The sequence below is a fragment of the Rhinolophus ferrumequinum genome, chromosome 14 (assembly GCF_004115265.2).
Source record: "Rhinolophus ferrumequinum isolate MPI-CBG mRhiFer1 chromosome 14, mRhiFer1_v1.p, whole genome shotgun sequence".
Taxonomy (NCBI): domain Eukaryota; kingdom Metazoa; phylum Chordata; class Mammalia; order Chiroptera; family Rhinolophidae; genus Rhinolophus; species Rhinolophus ferrumequinum.
This window is the reverse complement of record NC_046297.1, coordinates 57928777-57944313: the sequence shown is the minus strand read 5'-3', so window position 1 is coordinate 57944313 and position 15537 is coordinate 57928777. Positions and strand designations below refer to the sequence as shown.

Here is a 15537-nt window from a genome sequence, read left to right as displayed (position 1 = left end):
TCTCTTCAGATTATGCTGCATCGATCATTCTGAAACTTTCACTTGTGATTTCCTCTTTGGGATAGAATTTGAAATACTGACCTCTGACATGAAGAAAAATAAGTTTACAACTGTCTTTACTGATGACTTGATCTGAGGAAAGGTTTTGAGTCATCTGAGAAGATGCTAATGAGAGATAATATTATGTGTCTGAATGAAAAATGATATGCAGATCCCTTCTGTTCTTATCTCAGTCTTCTTGGGTGTATGTGTGTAATTGTAGCTAAATTGTAAAATTCATCTAAAGTACTGTTAAGTCTTTATCTGATGTTTCCTGAAAATCTTTCCAATGGACAGAGATGAGAGTGAGAGGGGAGGTCCCTAGTATATGGGAGAATTCATGCTGTTAGAAACTTGCAGTTGAAGCAAAAAAAAAATGAGAGATGGATTATGTTTCTTAGACTTTGGAAATGTTCTTCAGAGAACCGAGTTTTCGTTTTTCATTAGGCTAAATAAGAAATCTTCTAGAACAAGTTCAGTGGTTCACTTCTGTTTGTTAGGACTCTTATAGATTCTTATTTTATTCAAAATCAGCTTGAAGGGGACTGAATTGAGAAGCAGTAGCTTGTTTCTCAGAAGAGGGTCTTCTATTAAGAATCTATTGTTCTCAGAATTGACAGTTAAGTTATTTGGAACATTAGATGCATTGCATTGTGTTAATGATGTCCTAATTTAACATCCAGTGAAGGTTACCTTTTAACCTCCGGACTGCTTTTGATTCACTTAGCCTCCATCTTCTTGCCATGGTTCAAAGCCTAATGTGACTTCACCTAGGGAACAAGAGACTTAAGTGATCCATTTGACTTTCTGCTCAGTCTCAAAATTCTTGGATTTAAAGACCATTGTTACATTAGAAAGGCCATTTTGTCTCTAAAAAAACCTTTTTTTTAAATTGCTCTTAATATTTCTGATAATTTTTATATCAAAGTATCTTGAAGGGGATTGGATGAGGAGTGGTTTTATGCTCCTAAAAGAATATAAATAAAAATGCTTAGGCCATATTTCCATTAAGAATGGCAGGGAAATCTCCCTAGACAAAGCTCTGCCTCTGGGCCTGAAGTTTTCTTTCCAGAATGTTCTAGGAGTAGAAGATCTGTGGGAAAGTGAACAAAAAAAAAATCTGCAGGAACTAATTTGCTCCTTTTTCCAGATGACAAATCCTCTGAGGGAAATTGACAAAACAGTGGGGCAATTAATGGATGGATTGAAACAACTAAAGCTGCATCGCTGTGTAAATGTCATCTTTGTTGGAGACCATGGTAAAGCTTTGTTTCTTCTTTGCTAATAGGATAGATTCATAGGTAATATTTCTGATGATGTTGAGGAAAGGACCTCTTTCCCCTCAGAATCCCAGGTTGTGTTCTTCACGTCCTACCCCTTGACTTCTGGATAGAGAAAGAGATCAATCCATTACTCAAAACTGTAAGATCACCTGAAGTGATGCTGAGTTCATTTTGAACAAAACCAGGGACTTCCTGTATCTTCCTATTCTTTGCAGGAAAAGCCTTTCTACACAAAATCTGTCTCTTATTAAAGTGTTATAGACTATTTGCTTGTGATATTCATAACTTCCTCTGCGAACACAATGTACCAGGTAATAATACCCCATCCCTGATAGCCACATCCCCAAAAGGCACCCACAGAGTTTATGTGGCTAACAATAAACCTAAATATGATAAGGAGGTGGAGACATAGGATTTTCTTTCTGGCATATGAGCAAAATTACTTCCCTGCATTCACAGAGAGAATTCAAGATGAAAACCAGAGGATCCTGCTTCCGTAGTTACAGAGAGGAAAAAGCAGTTGAGGAAGCAGTTTTTCTAAATCATTGTATAAAGTAGAAAAATTCATGACCCCGTTTTTGAGGTGATCAACAGAGTCGTAGCATTATATGATGATAGAGCTGGAGGGGGCCCTCAGAGAGCATTCCTGTTTCACAAGTACTCAGACGGAGTTTCAGAGAGTGCCTCCTGCATTCCAGAATTATCAAATTGAAATAGTGACTCTGGAATATGGGGCTGCTCCCTTCCAGGAGAGAATTTGGAAGAGGGAAATTGATTGACTCTGGTAGTTCTGTTAAGAACAACAGGCAAATCTCCCTAGTGAAAGCTCTGCTCTGGACTTGAACTTTTCTTTCCAGAATGTTCCAGAATAGCTATGAGAAGTTTTTTTTTGTTTTGTTTATCTTTCCTTTTCTTTCTCTTTTATTTATTTATTTTTAAAGCTGTGGGACTACCTTGCTCTTTTGCAAGGACTAAATTTGACTGGCTGCAAAATCATGCTCCGTGAGTCTGACTTGGTGCAGAGCTGCAGATAGGACAAAAATTTGGAGCATGTGGCACAGCTGATTCAATTGAAGTTGCCCAGAGGGGTCAAGAGCAGTTGGTCACAGGTTGAAGCCAGATGTCTAAGAAGTAGATGGGTCCCAATGAGTCACATGTTGGAGCATTGTAAAAGTCTTGCATAGGTAGATTAAAAGCTTGCCTTGCTAGTATGTAGGCTTCTGAGATGTGTAGACCGCTTTGGTTTTGGTAAGCCACAGCATCTCTTAACTAAAAGGTAGTATGGTCTAGTGTTTCAGAGCCTGGGCTTTGGAGTAAGAAGGAGTTACAGTAGAATTCAAGTTGCACTGCTCCACTTAAGAGCCATTTGCCATGGTATACGTTATGTGACATCTCCACGTCTCAGCCCCCTCAATCTGTAGGATGAGAACACTAGCGCCACCTACACAGTCTGCAGGGTGAAGGGGGAATGATGTGTCAGAAGCACATCACAGATGGTCTTGGAAAGCAAGAGAGATAGTTCACCATTGGGGTGGCATAAGTGACTTCCTCGAAATGTAACAAATGGAAGATCTTTCCTATCTTCCATTAATATGTATTTGGAGACTTCCCCTTCCTGGGTTTATATTCTGCTAGAATACAGTAGCTGTTTATTGTTTTTATTTTTCTTCCTGAGAGTGTACATGTTAAAATGCAAGGTATATAACTCCTGTGCTATGTTTGGATATGTTTTTTTTTCTCTCTCTTCATTCCAATTTGTATTAAAAAAGAAAAAAGAGAGGTGAGGCTCTGAATCTGGGCTCCCAGAAGGTGATAATTTGAATTTTACTGGATTCAGGCCACTCTGGGTTATAATTCTTTATTCCAAAATCTTAGGACATCCTTTACAGAATCACTTGTTTTCCCCCTCTTGAATTTTCACATATTGGATTGTGCAATGCAATATATTAAAATTTCGTAGTTCCCATGTCATCTCCTAAATTCTGAAATGACAGTAAAGGTCACTATCAGCCTTCGTAGTCTGGGATTCTAACACTTGAATTTTTGTTTTTATGTATTTATTTTAAACATTGATCAAGAAATTTTCCTTGATGGGGGCAGGAAACAAATCTTGGGTGGGGAGGGATATTTATTGGTTAAAAAAATTCCCTACCTAGCTAGACCCTTTTTGTGTTCTAGTTGCTAGCATTCAGTTTTGACTGATTACATTGTTTACAACTTGTTTTCAGCTTTATTTTGTTTTTCAGTTTGGGTGGTCATTGGGGCTGACATTTTTCTTTCTCATCTCTTGTTGCCAGTACTGTTTGTCAGTAACATCCAAGGCCACCAGTGGAGACAGAGTGAGGACTGGTGATTATGTACTCAAGTCAGGAGATACATTAGAGAGAGAGAGTGGGAAAATGACATTTTGTAAAAGAGACATGGAACTATATATTCCAGTTATTTACACCACCCCCAGCTGAGAAGAGTTTGAAGCAATCTAGGATTTTTTTTCCCCAAAGAATAGATCTTTTTCATAATGACTGTGTAAATAGATTTTTTTTTTTTAAGATTATGGTTACTTCCTTTGTCTTGCTGTTCTTGCTGAATGACTTAAACTGATAATTGCGATGATGCATTTTCAACCTTCTAGTGCTGCAAGATAATATGACTAAATCAAAGTCTGGTGAAAAGATGATATAAAGAAGCATTTAAAAATTGAAAATCAAGTTAAAAACTTAGAGAGCTCCTTGCATGAAGCTGTTAAAAACGAATTAAAGAGATGCCTGAATATTATCTTTAGTGTCTGTGTTAAGATTTTAATTCTAAGATTACCTGAAAATCCTTTTTTCTTTTTTCCCCCTTCCTCATAGGAATGGAAGATGTCACATGTGATAGAACTGAGTTCTTAAGCAATTATCTGACTAATGTGGATGACATTACTTTAGTGCCTGGAACCCTAGGAAGAATTCGATCCAAATTTAGCAATAATGCTAAATGTAAGTCGATTCTTAAAATACTAAGTTGTTAGAGTGGTAATACACTGGAACAGGTAAGGTCTTGTTCTCTGAAGCTTCCCTGAATACCTGGGTAAAAATCCTAGCTCTGCAACTTCTTAGCTAAGTGACCTTGAGGAAGTCATTTAAACTCTAAGCCTCAGTTTTGCATCTGAAAAATGGGAATGATAATAACAGCTACCCCGTAGGGTTGTGAAAATGGATTTATACCACGTAGAGTGATTCCTGGCACACGGTAGCATTGTATAAATATTTGCTGTTGTTTTTATCATGTAGAAAACACACTTAATTTGAGACATGTGTATAACCATAAACTCTTGTTTATATGAGAAGAACTTTTCAACAAGATGTTCCAGCTAGCTCTTTAGCTGAAGCTAGGGAGTCCGTGACAGGGCTGGCAGAGCCACACTCATATCCCTGAATGTTTTTAGGTGTCCAGTTGAAGGGGACTCTTTACCTTTATAAAAGTGATTGACAGAACCCAGGAAGAGGAACTATTAAGCCCTTGTGAAGTGGCAGCTGTTTTGAACGAGTAGAAATAAACAAGAATAATTTTATCACTTATGCTTTACACACTCAGGTTATAAGATCCCCCTGAGAAGAACTCGAATTTATGGACGAACATGCTTTAGGGGCTGCCCACCTAGCTTTTGAGAGAGGTCCATATAAAACTATTGGAGACATGCTGCATTTTGGGGGGGAAAATGCTTTAGAGTTTTTAGCCTTGGGAATAAGAAACCATTGGCACCAAGCGTAAAGCTTTGGAAAATTAAGTTTTTCCCCAACTTCGTTCCTGAGTCAACACAAATGGGAAATGTTCCAAGGTCAGCTCCAGGCAACGCTGCAAAGTAAACAAAACATCAGTGTTTCTGCCTTGTCTGTTTGATGTTCCTTCTGTCCTCCATGCCCTTCCTTCTCTGCCCACTTGAGATGGGCACCTCCCTTGCCAGAGACAGACTGCAAGCGCCTATGGCACCTCTTGATTTAGTTTTGCATTTTAGGGCTTCTGCGAGAAAGCGTTTGTCTATTCTGAAAGGTATGTCAGATATCAGGAAATGTAATGGGGAGGTTGTTTTGGGGGGAAGAAACACTTCCCTTGGGCCAATGAAATAATAACTACAAAATAATGAAATGTTTTGTACTTTATAAAACACTTTGTGTATGTGATTTGATTTTGTGAAAGACCTTAGATCGGGTGGTGAAGAGCACAGACAGTGGTGCAGGATGTCCGGGTTCAAACCCCAGCTCAGCCAGGTGCTCGCTGGGACTTTGGGGGAGCTGTTCAACACTCTGGGCCTTGGTTTCCTCATCCATAAAATAAGGATAGTGGGGAAGAGTAAATGGAGCATTGCATATCACTTCGATTCATGTTTATACATAGTCAACGCTAGATAAATTTACTTATGACGATGATGTCTTGGTTCCATCGCTATTTCAGCTAGGTATATACACACCATCCTATTTAATCCTCCCCAAAGCCCTGTGTGATACGTGTTATTATCCCCTCTTAGAAACAGAAGAGATCAAGGCTAAAGAGAGAGGTGAAGGCACTAGCTCAAAGTATGACAACTAGTAAGTAAGTGGCAGAGCTAAGATTTAAGCCCAGATTCTCTGGTTCTTAACCACTACCCTTGTGGTGGGGGCCTCTTACTCTCATGCGTCATGGGACCTGTTAGCATGAGAGGACCAAGCACTTCAGAACTGATGGACCGGTGTCCCACACATGGACCCAGGCCTTGGTTACTTCCTAGTAGTTCTCTGGGATTGGTCTCAGCACGAGATTGCCCCACGCTCTTTATTACTATTCAATATTGAAGAACCTGATGTTACTCTCTTTGGTCCTTTTGAAGACTGTGGTGTGTGAGGCCACAGAGTGTAGAAGTTCAAAGCACAGCTTGCTCAATCAGAGTGCTGGGGTCCTGGGGTGTCAGCACCCCGAACTTTTAAATGCCCATAGGCTTGGGGAGGATTCTAGCACCTACTTCCCAGAGTTGTTGTGAATGACCAGAGAGAAAGTGCCTGGAAAGCTCTTACCGATCGACTATACACGTGTGTGTACACAATTTGGGTTAACCATTATTGCTACCATTATTACAGTCACGCGCTGCTTAATGATGGGGATACGTTCTGAGAAATGTGTCCCTAGGCGATTTTGTCCTTGTGTGACCATCACAGGGTGCACTTACATAAGCCTAGAGAGTGTAGTCTAGTACATAGCTGGGCTGTATGTCTACCACCGTCATATAGGCGGCCCGTCATTGACTGAAACATCATTACGCGGCCCAGGTGTACTTATTTTCTTTCCATGAAAATATGCAATTGACATTTAACCCCAAGTTAAGTAGAATGAAACCCACATTTTAGCATTGGGTGGCACAGCTTTAGAACTAAGATTCTGAAAATCGTCTTCGAATTGTGCACATTTATACTGGAAGGCAAACTTATTCGTGCATTTTCAACAAATTTCTATTTATCAACAAACATTTATTGAGTGCCTACTATGCACAGGCCCTGGGGATATGGCAGGAAAGGACACAGACATGACCGGCTTCACCGATGTTTATATTCCAGGGAGGGCTGCATCTCCACAGTTGGTATCTCTTCTGAACTCTGCTTTCCTTTTCTGCTGATTCTATAATAACATACTAAAGCAAATTTTTGGAAAAACAAAACAAAATCCAACCAACCTACAATCTCCTCTTTCTCCCCACACCCCCCGAAAGGGGACCTTCAGATAACATAATCCCATCCACAGTTTATACACAACCATTATTTACATAGTTTTGCTTTTAGCTAGGTCAGGCTATTGACTAAAATATCCTTTGTTTGCTGGTAGTGAAAATAAAGGAGGTGCATACATGTGTGTGTCTGCGGCTGGAAGGGGCAGCTACCTATGTAATTAGACCTATGATCTTACTGAGGAAACAAGACTCCCTTTAGAAGACAGAACTAGGTGGATGAGAGATTCATCTTAAAGTGGATGATAACTTGTTTCAGAGATCTGCAGATAAATAGGAAGTTACACTAAAAGCCCCAAATACCCAGTTTAGTATCTGATGTTCAATGCAAATAAACTGATTCCAGGCTCCAGAGTCACTATTTTGGACCATTTGGGGGATTTTAAAGAAGCAACTGACCTAGCCATATCCTGGCGCTCTTGGAAGGAGGAATTCCCTTCCGGAAGAGGATACCCAGCAGGGAAATTTACTATAGGAATTGTTCCACTTACTGAACTGCTTTTCACTGACTGCAATATTAAACACCCACACACAATTTAACTATCTTTTCAACAAAACATTAAAGTGATAGCCCTTTTGGGGGGCAGGGGGGAAGAAAATTGAGCGTCTGGCCGCAAAAATGATTTCTCTCAGTGATCATTGTCATCTCTTTTGAAATTGTTCTCCTTCTCTCTTTGAACAGATGACCCCAAAGCCATTATCGCTAATCTCACGGTAAGTGCAGCCCTCCCTGGGAGCAGCTTCACGTGCTAATCTGCTGGGTTCGCTCCCCCGTGGGGCGTGGCGGGAGGAACATTTTCCTCATTGCCCTGCCGACCTGTATATCTGTTCCCCTCAGAGCTTTCAAAACTCCTGGCCTGTGGACAGCTGCAGGCTCCCTAATGGTCTTGGCAGCGATACAAACTGACAATATTTGATCTTTCCATTAGTCGTGAAAAGCATTCACTCATGATTAAACAAATCCTTGCTCTCTCTGAACCAGGTCGGCCCACCATCCACCCATCATTCCCCCATCCAGGATAAAGACCTTTTTTACAAGCCCACGAGGATGTAATCACAGAGGCCTGGCTGTGCCGCCTTCTTCCCTCCCCTCCTACCTCCTATCCCCTGACTTGAAACTGTTGGGAAAGGCCCTAGAGTCTGAATCGCTCTTAGCGATACTCTCGTGAGTCAGGAATGTATCTCACTCCTCTCTGATAACCTTCCATCTCCAGCGTTATCTCATCCTCTTTAACCTATTTGTTTTCAGTTTATATTCTTTGATAGGGCATAACCAATTCCACTTATTCACTAACCGACCTTTTGTGTGGCTTAAAACCTCCTTCCACTTTCTAGAGTGAGACTACCTCAGCCTTTCTATAGAAGACAGTCCATCTCAAGTTCAACTTCCGTTTATATTTCAGTGTAAAAAACCAGACCAGCACTTTAAGCCGTACATGAAGCAGCACCTCCCCAAACGTTTGCACTATGCCAACAACAGAAGAATTGAGGACATCCATTTATTGGTGGACCGCAGATGGCACGTCGCAAGGTAGCTTGGGAGTTGGCTGTCCCTGTTTCTCATCTTCATAACCACCTCTTTGGCAACTGGAGTGCTAGGAGGTCCTCAGCCATCATAAAGAGAAATCTCTGTTGGAAATCTCACTGCTTCCAACGATTCTGTATACTGGCCAAACAACTAGTGCTAAGACAATACATCTCTAGTTTCTGGGTATCAGCATCTCCGTGGCTTTCTGGGGCCTCTCAGTGCATCTCCCTGTGTCTCTCTCTCTTTCAGTTTTTTGAATTTACATTCTAGCCTCTCTTCTGATTCCTGGGGAAATCAGAAGTGTCCCTGGGACACTGCTTTATTGCACTGAACTGAGTTGGTCTCAGTTGACGAGACTTAGCCTGTAGGAACGTTTATAGAGGAGTTCAGACAATGTTGTTAACCTTAAAACTTCTGTTACTGTGGACATGTTTTATTTGGCCTTAAATATTTCAGGTGTTTGCTTCCTTTTAAACTACAAAATATTCCAATATTGAAGAGTCTTTTGTAGAATGTGTCCTCTGGAAGCTCTAACTACTTCCAAAGAGTTAATCATTAACAGTTTATCCATTTCCACACAAACTCGGCAGCCGCCCTTTCCCCCTTACTCTTGTTGTGACTTTCTCCTTAAGAAAAGTGTTGAGAGTTAGTCTGTAGTAGTAACTGAACAACTACTATATACACTCTAGCTGGGTACTTCAGTGAGTTTACAAGGGAGAGAAGATAATGAGAAAATGTTCATTGTCTCGGAACTTAAATCAACATGGAACACCTGGAGAGACACATGACAAATACCTAAATATCCTGCTGTAATTCTCAGGGGAGGGGGCGGGAGGAGGAGGTGGTACAGAGAGTTAAAGATGTAGGATTATGAAGAGAGATGAATGAAGACCAGAAATTATTGAAATCATTTAGAACGGGCATGGGGAGTCTTCGTGGAAAAGTTACAAAGATATGACCCAATGTCTTGGCTGGCTGTCCTCTGCAGGAACATTGATATATGGGGCAGCTTAGAAGAGAACAAATTTGGTGCAGTTGATAAGTTTGTATGAAGTAAACCTGGTTGTTGAGTAGAAGTTAAATGCAAGATGATAGTTGAGCAAATTAGCATAGATCAAAGCAAGACATTTTAATCAGCAGTTACTCTCTTAAACTCTTGCATCGTTGGGTTATTATATGTGTATTTCTTATTATCCCAAGCTGAAAGTACTTTTCTTAGGGGTGGGGACCCAAATGTTTAATTTCTTTATTGTTCTCCAAGCACTTCACTGCAGTGCAGCATACCCCGTAGGTACTTAGGGAATATTTGTATTAATAAACATGAAAGCTTTTTGGAAAAGTGCTCTGTGACACTTAAGAAAAAGGCATCTTTTTGTCACAAAGAAGTTCAAATAGTTTTGATGTATAGAGAGCCGTGTTTCCTTTTCCTATTTTTGTATTGAGATATTATTTAGGCTTTTGTTCGATGTGTCACTATTACTAAGTTTACCACTCCGTTATACTCTCTAGTTGTATTATACCACAGGTAAATTTGTATGCAAACATTTTTGTAGAATACAGATCTCCATTCATCGATTAAACATGACATATTTTAAAAGTACCTACTATGTGTTTGACATTGAGCCTAGAGAGGGGCATATAGAAGTGAATGGACAAACATGGTCCTACCGTGGAGAATCTTACAATGGTGGAGCTGAAGCACAGAGGCAGACAGCATTACCTGTGACAAGTGCCTCGTCAGTGCAAGCACAGGGGACAAGGAGGGCGCAGTGACTTCTGTTCTGAGCTCCACATTTGTCCTGGGCTGATTGTCAAAGCAAAGGCACTTGGGAGAAATGAACAGCGTCATCTTTTCATCACCACAGGAATAATGCAATTAAAATAGAGATAAATACGCGTGTAAAACCCACTTCTTAGTGATATTTTGTGCACTGAAATGAGCTTTTTATCAGTGATTTCATGGAAATCCTGACTGATTATACTATTGTTTTGATGTAGGAAACCTTTGGATGTTTATAAGAAACCATCAGGAAAATGTTTTTTCCAGGGAGACCATGGATTTGATAACAAGGTCAACAGCATGCAGGTCTGATCACAGAACTGGGAATTGAAAATGCATTTTAGTGATCTCAGAAGGGTTGGGGAGCGGTGGTATGAGTGAAGTTACACAGTATTCCTAAACAGGGGAAGGGTTACTAGTGGACCTTAGCAATGTCTAATTGTTTTTGTTTGCTTATCTTTTGGAAGACCGTTTTTGTAGGTTATGGCCCAACATTTAAGTACAAGACGAAAGTGCCTCCCTTTGAAAATATTGAACTTTACAATGTTATGTGTGGTAAGTCACTTATTTAATAACAACCCCTGAAACACTCTTGAGTTACCATACGAACTTCCTGAATGTCAGAGAAAGAAATGAGGTGTCTTTTTTCTGGGACCACCTCATCTCCTTGCAGAAATTCTGTTGTAACTTGCCCATTGGTTTGAAGGACGGCATATCATTCCCTTCTATGGCTTCTTTGTCTTCCTTCACCCGTTGACTAATGAGGAGTTTTCATAGTGTTGCTGTTGGCAGCCTTTGGCTGATCTAACATAGCATTACAGTCTGACACCACTGGTCAGAGAGACCTGGTGAAGCAAGAGTTGCGTACAGAGCTTTCTCCCACCTCCATCTCTCGCATTGCAGCTCAGTTAAAATTTTGCCAGCTTGCATCCTGGCCAGCTATTTATGTGCTCCTAATTATTTTTCTTCCTTGAACTTCTAGTTGCTGAATGAGGACAACTTTTCCTATTTAGTAAGGGAGTGCCAGTCTGGTGGTTAGAGGGGGAGTCTGAAAGTCGGGTCTCCTGGGTTCTTTTCCCATCTTGGCTGCTAGCTCTCCCCTGTCCTGCCTCTCAGCTTAGGCAAGTCACTGTGTGCCTGCTTGGCAACCATTCACTTGCTATGAAATCAGCCTGTTCATTTCACAGTGGCACTTCAAGGCACAGGGCCAAAGCCTCCTCTTGTCCCCGTACTTCTGTGGAGTGCATTAGAGGGCAGGCTAGTGGTTGTTTATTGATTATAAGTCTCATTTCAAAATTTGGGATAACAAGTTTCATGGAGACACAGACAAGCAAGACACTGATGGTCTTTGGGTTGTAACTATCATAGATATTGGCAATAATTAGGTAAGGCCCTATTCCTTCACTCTTTTTTGGGGGGAATGTGTCTCTATGTTCAAACAACGCACATGCTGTTTCAGAAAGCTGTGGCCAGACGTGGTCAGGCTAGAATGGTTCAGGGAGTAAGAAGGGAGTGCCTACTATCTAAATTTGGTTTTATCCAAATCTGATTTGTGTTCAGAGTTTTCAGACCCTTGGAAGGTGAAGGGTTTTGACTCTTGCCATATCTCATCAAAAGATATTTACAAAGCACCTGGCTTCTTTTTGTTCTTCTCATTAGATCTCCTGGGATTGAAGCCAGCTCCCAATAATGGGACCCACGGAAGTTTGAATCATCTTCTGCGTACCAACACCTTCAGGCCATCCATACCAGAGGAAGTCACCAGACCCAATTACCCAGGGATTATGTACCTTCAGTCTGATTTTGACCTGGGCTGCACCTGTGATGATAAGGTAGAGCCAAAGGTAGAAATAACCTTTATGTTTATTATGGAGGAGATGGCTGGGTGTAGAGCAGAACTTTCCAATAGAACTCTCTGTGCTATGTGAATGGACTAGATCTGTGCTGTCCAAAATGCTAGCTCCTGGCCAGATACAGCTTTGGAGCGCTGGGAACTAAATTTTTAATTTTATTTCATTTAATTGCTTTATGTTCAAAGAACTTATGTGGCCTATGGCTACATAATGGACAGCACAGGTTATAGAAAACGAAGGGCAAAAAGGAGAATTCATCATGCTATTTTGTGGAGTCAGAATCCCCCACCGAAGACTTTTTCTTTTTCTTTTTTTAATCTGGATCAGGTGTCTATCAGTCATGGTCCCAATAGAAACAGGTGGCCCACACAGAGGAGGTTTTTAAAAAGCGCTTACAGGGATCGTTTCAAACATGTTTAAGTAGAGGACTATTAACAAAGGCTGAGTACAGTAGAAGGATGTCACTGAGAGATGGTGAAGCGCCCTGGCACTAGCAGGGTACCAGTCCTAGGCCTGAACAATAAAGGGGGGGAGCAGTGGCCAGAACATGGAGAAAGAGCTATGTAAGAAGGAACGATGGAATTTGGTAGATGGGTGCCAATATAGTACAACCTTATAGGGAGGCAGCTGGGGGAATCAATACCCCTGTTGTCTTTCTCTCCTCTAACCCCCTGCGGGAGCCTCCCACGGATGGAGCCCAACAGGAAGCCAGAGGTCCATCTCTCAGGACACAGAGCAGCGTAGGGAAGGGTGCAACATGGGGAGGGCTGGTGGTGCAAATAGAGACTAACCAACACATTGTGTTTGGACAATTTTTGAATACCAAACAAACTACAAGTGTTAAGCAATAATTTGTTTGTTGAATTCTATATCGATCAAAGACCTTTACGGTTGCCAATCAGTGCTTCTGATAGCAAGACATAATCAGTGTTACCAAACTGAGTTGATGTGATTCCAACCCAAAGCAAAGAAATCAGTTATTTTTACATGTGTGGTTTTATAATGGGTACATCTGTGCTCTTCCTATTAGACCTCAGAGAACTGGAGACTAGTTCTCCTAGTGCCCCATCCCCTACCGTTTGCGACCTTCCAGAATTCCTAGGGACCTGGCAGTCACCGTTTTGGAAGCTCACCACTGGAAGAATCCAGTTTGCTCTTCTTTCCCCACCTCTAGTTTTTCTCCTTTCTAGTTTTGCTTCTGACAAAAAAAATGAGGGTAATTACTCTAACACAGGTAATCCTCAGACCTCAGCTCAAGACGTTGCAGTTGCCAAAGTCAACAGGAAGTGGTCTTTGAAGTGGATTCCAACTATAACATTAGAGGAGTCCATTAGTTGTATCTTGTTTTTGGAATTACCTTTCTTTTAGACAACAAGAACTATTTTAGATATGGTATCTTAAGCCATATTGGAGGAATTATGGATTATCTTTATTTTTCTATGGGTTTCTCCAAAAGACTACTTTCCTATTCTTAAAAAAACAAATCCAGATATACTAAAAAGGTATAGAGATTAATAAAATAACGACCTCAATACATACATCACGAGAAAGAAAACATTACGGATTCAGTGGAAGTTACATGTGTACCCTCTCTCTTCCCAATCCTATTTCCTTCCTACCCCAAAGGGAACTAGTATCCTGGATATGGTATGTATAATTGTCATGCAGGTCTCTATACTTTTACTCCATACACATGTAACTCTTAAATGACGTATTAATTAATTTTTAGTATAGTTCCCTAAAATAACCTATAGTATACTTATACATAATATAATTTTTATGTAAATGCTATTAAGCTAGATATGTCCTATAATTATTTTGTTCATCATGTTTTTGAGATATATGCACAATAAAGCATGAAGTTTTAGCTCATTCATTTTTACTGTTAATAGTTAATATTTCATTTAAAAAATATACCATAGTGATTTTATTCATTTTCCTATATGATAATATTTACTAGTAATTTCTAATTGTTAGCTTCTCCCAACAATGCTGCAATAGACATTATTGCAAATGTCTCCTTGTACACATATGCTAGATATGGCTGTCAAATAGAAAAGGGTAGAGTTGCTGAGGCATCACTTTTCAGCTTTGGAAAAAGCAATTTCATAAATTAGTTTGGGAATCATTTTAATGTCACTAGAGATTAATCTGAAATATTCAGGTGTTGTTCTAATTAAATTGCATATATGTGCCCACCTAATCATCATTACCGGCATGGGAGGTTGGAACCATGAATACACAGTTTGAAGAAAAGGAAACAAAGTCATAGAGAGATTAAAGAAGGTGTCCACAACCATTGAGCTACTAGGAAGTGGAGCCTAGAATGTCAATTTGAGATGAATTTGTACTTCCGCCACAGAGCTTGTAATATTTATAGAGTTTAGGATCTTGTTTTGAATTTAGCAGGCTACTAAGTAGAGACAAGCGTACAGAAAAGCGTACATTTCTGATTTCTTTTCTTTTCTCTCTTTTCTGGTTTTCACACATGAAGAACAAACTGGATGAACTCAACAAACGTCTTCATATAAAAGGGTCCACGGAAGGTAAGGAGTTGATGGAAAAAGCAATCAGATAAGTTTTGTTTTCTAGTTTTCAAAAACTGGAGACTGCTTATTTACTTCATAGCATAAGCACAATATTTTTTAAAATTAAAATTTGGATTGCAAAGCGATGTTAACATCCATCTGGCAAAGAGTATGGGTTTATTCTATGTACACAGATGTCAGCTGTGTAATACTCAGAAATATTCCATTACCTTTTTTTTTTCCCCAATAGCTTTTAAGCCCTTTGAAAAACAAACATACCATTTTCTATCTGATGGGTCATAAGCTAAGGTGCTGATGGGAACTTCTATGAAGGGATTAGAAGTCACAACGATAAATAATAGCAGCTGGTACCTATACCGTAGCTCACCTAGATGGAGAGTCAGTGTATATGTTGTAGTGGGGAGAGATACACAGAAGGAACCAAATCAGAACTCCCTATTTACATAAGGATCATCTTGAGCCCTAACTCATTCTCTCATTTTACATACAATGACAACATGCATGATTAGTCAACTTTTGCAAGCTTGCGATGAAAAACAATTCTCAGTGATTTGTACCAAGAAAGCTGCATTTCTTGCTCATATTTCAATATGCAGAGCATGGCACTGCCCCATGAATGCTCATTATTCTGGAATCCAGGCAGAAAGAGCAGCCCCTACCTGGGACATGCCCTCTTCATGGCAGAGAGAAAAGAGGAATGGCAGAACCATGCCATGGGTCGCAACACTTCTGCTTTTATGAGGCATTTGTCACTTCCCTTCACATTTCACT

At 40.2% G+C, this 15537-nt stretch overlaps 1 protein-coding gene across 8 annotated transcripts in view; it reads left to right on the top strand.

The window, feature by feature from the left end:
- ENPP2 (ectonucleotide pyrophosphatase/phosphodiesterase 2) overlaps positions 1-15537 on the top strand; it is a 98336-nt gene that overhangs the window by 63283 nt on the left and 19516 nt on the right. For 6 of the 8 annotated variants that reach the window (XM_033126070.1, XM_033126076.1, XM_033126077.1 and 3 more), the window contains 8 exons: positions 1190-1298; positions 4175-4300; positions 7739-7770; positions 8460-8587; positions 10583-10670; positions 10832-10919; positions 12024-12208; positions 14712-14763. In XM_033126070.1, coding sequence (XP_032981961.1) covers positions 1190-1298; positions 4175-4300; positions 7739-7770; positions 8460-8587; positions 10583-10670; positions 10832-10919; positions 12024-12208; positions 14712-14763 — 808 coding nt within the window. The remainder of the gene's footprint in view (positions 1-1189; positions 1299-4174; positions 4301-7738; positions 7771-8459; positions 8588-10582; positions 10671-10831; positions 10920-12023; positions 12209-14711; positions 14764-15537) is intronic. The other 2 variants (XM_033126074.1, XM_033126072.1) reach the window with 1 other exon arrangement.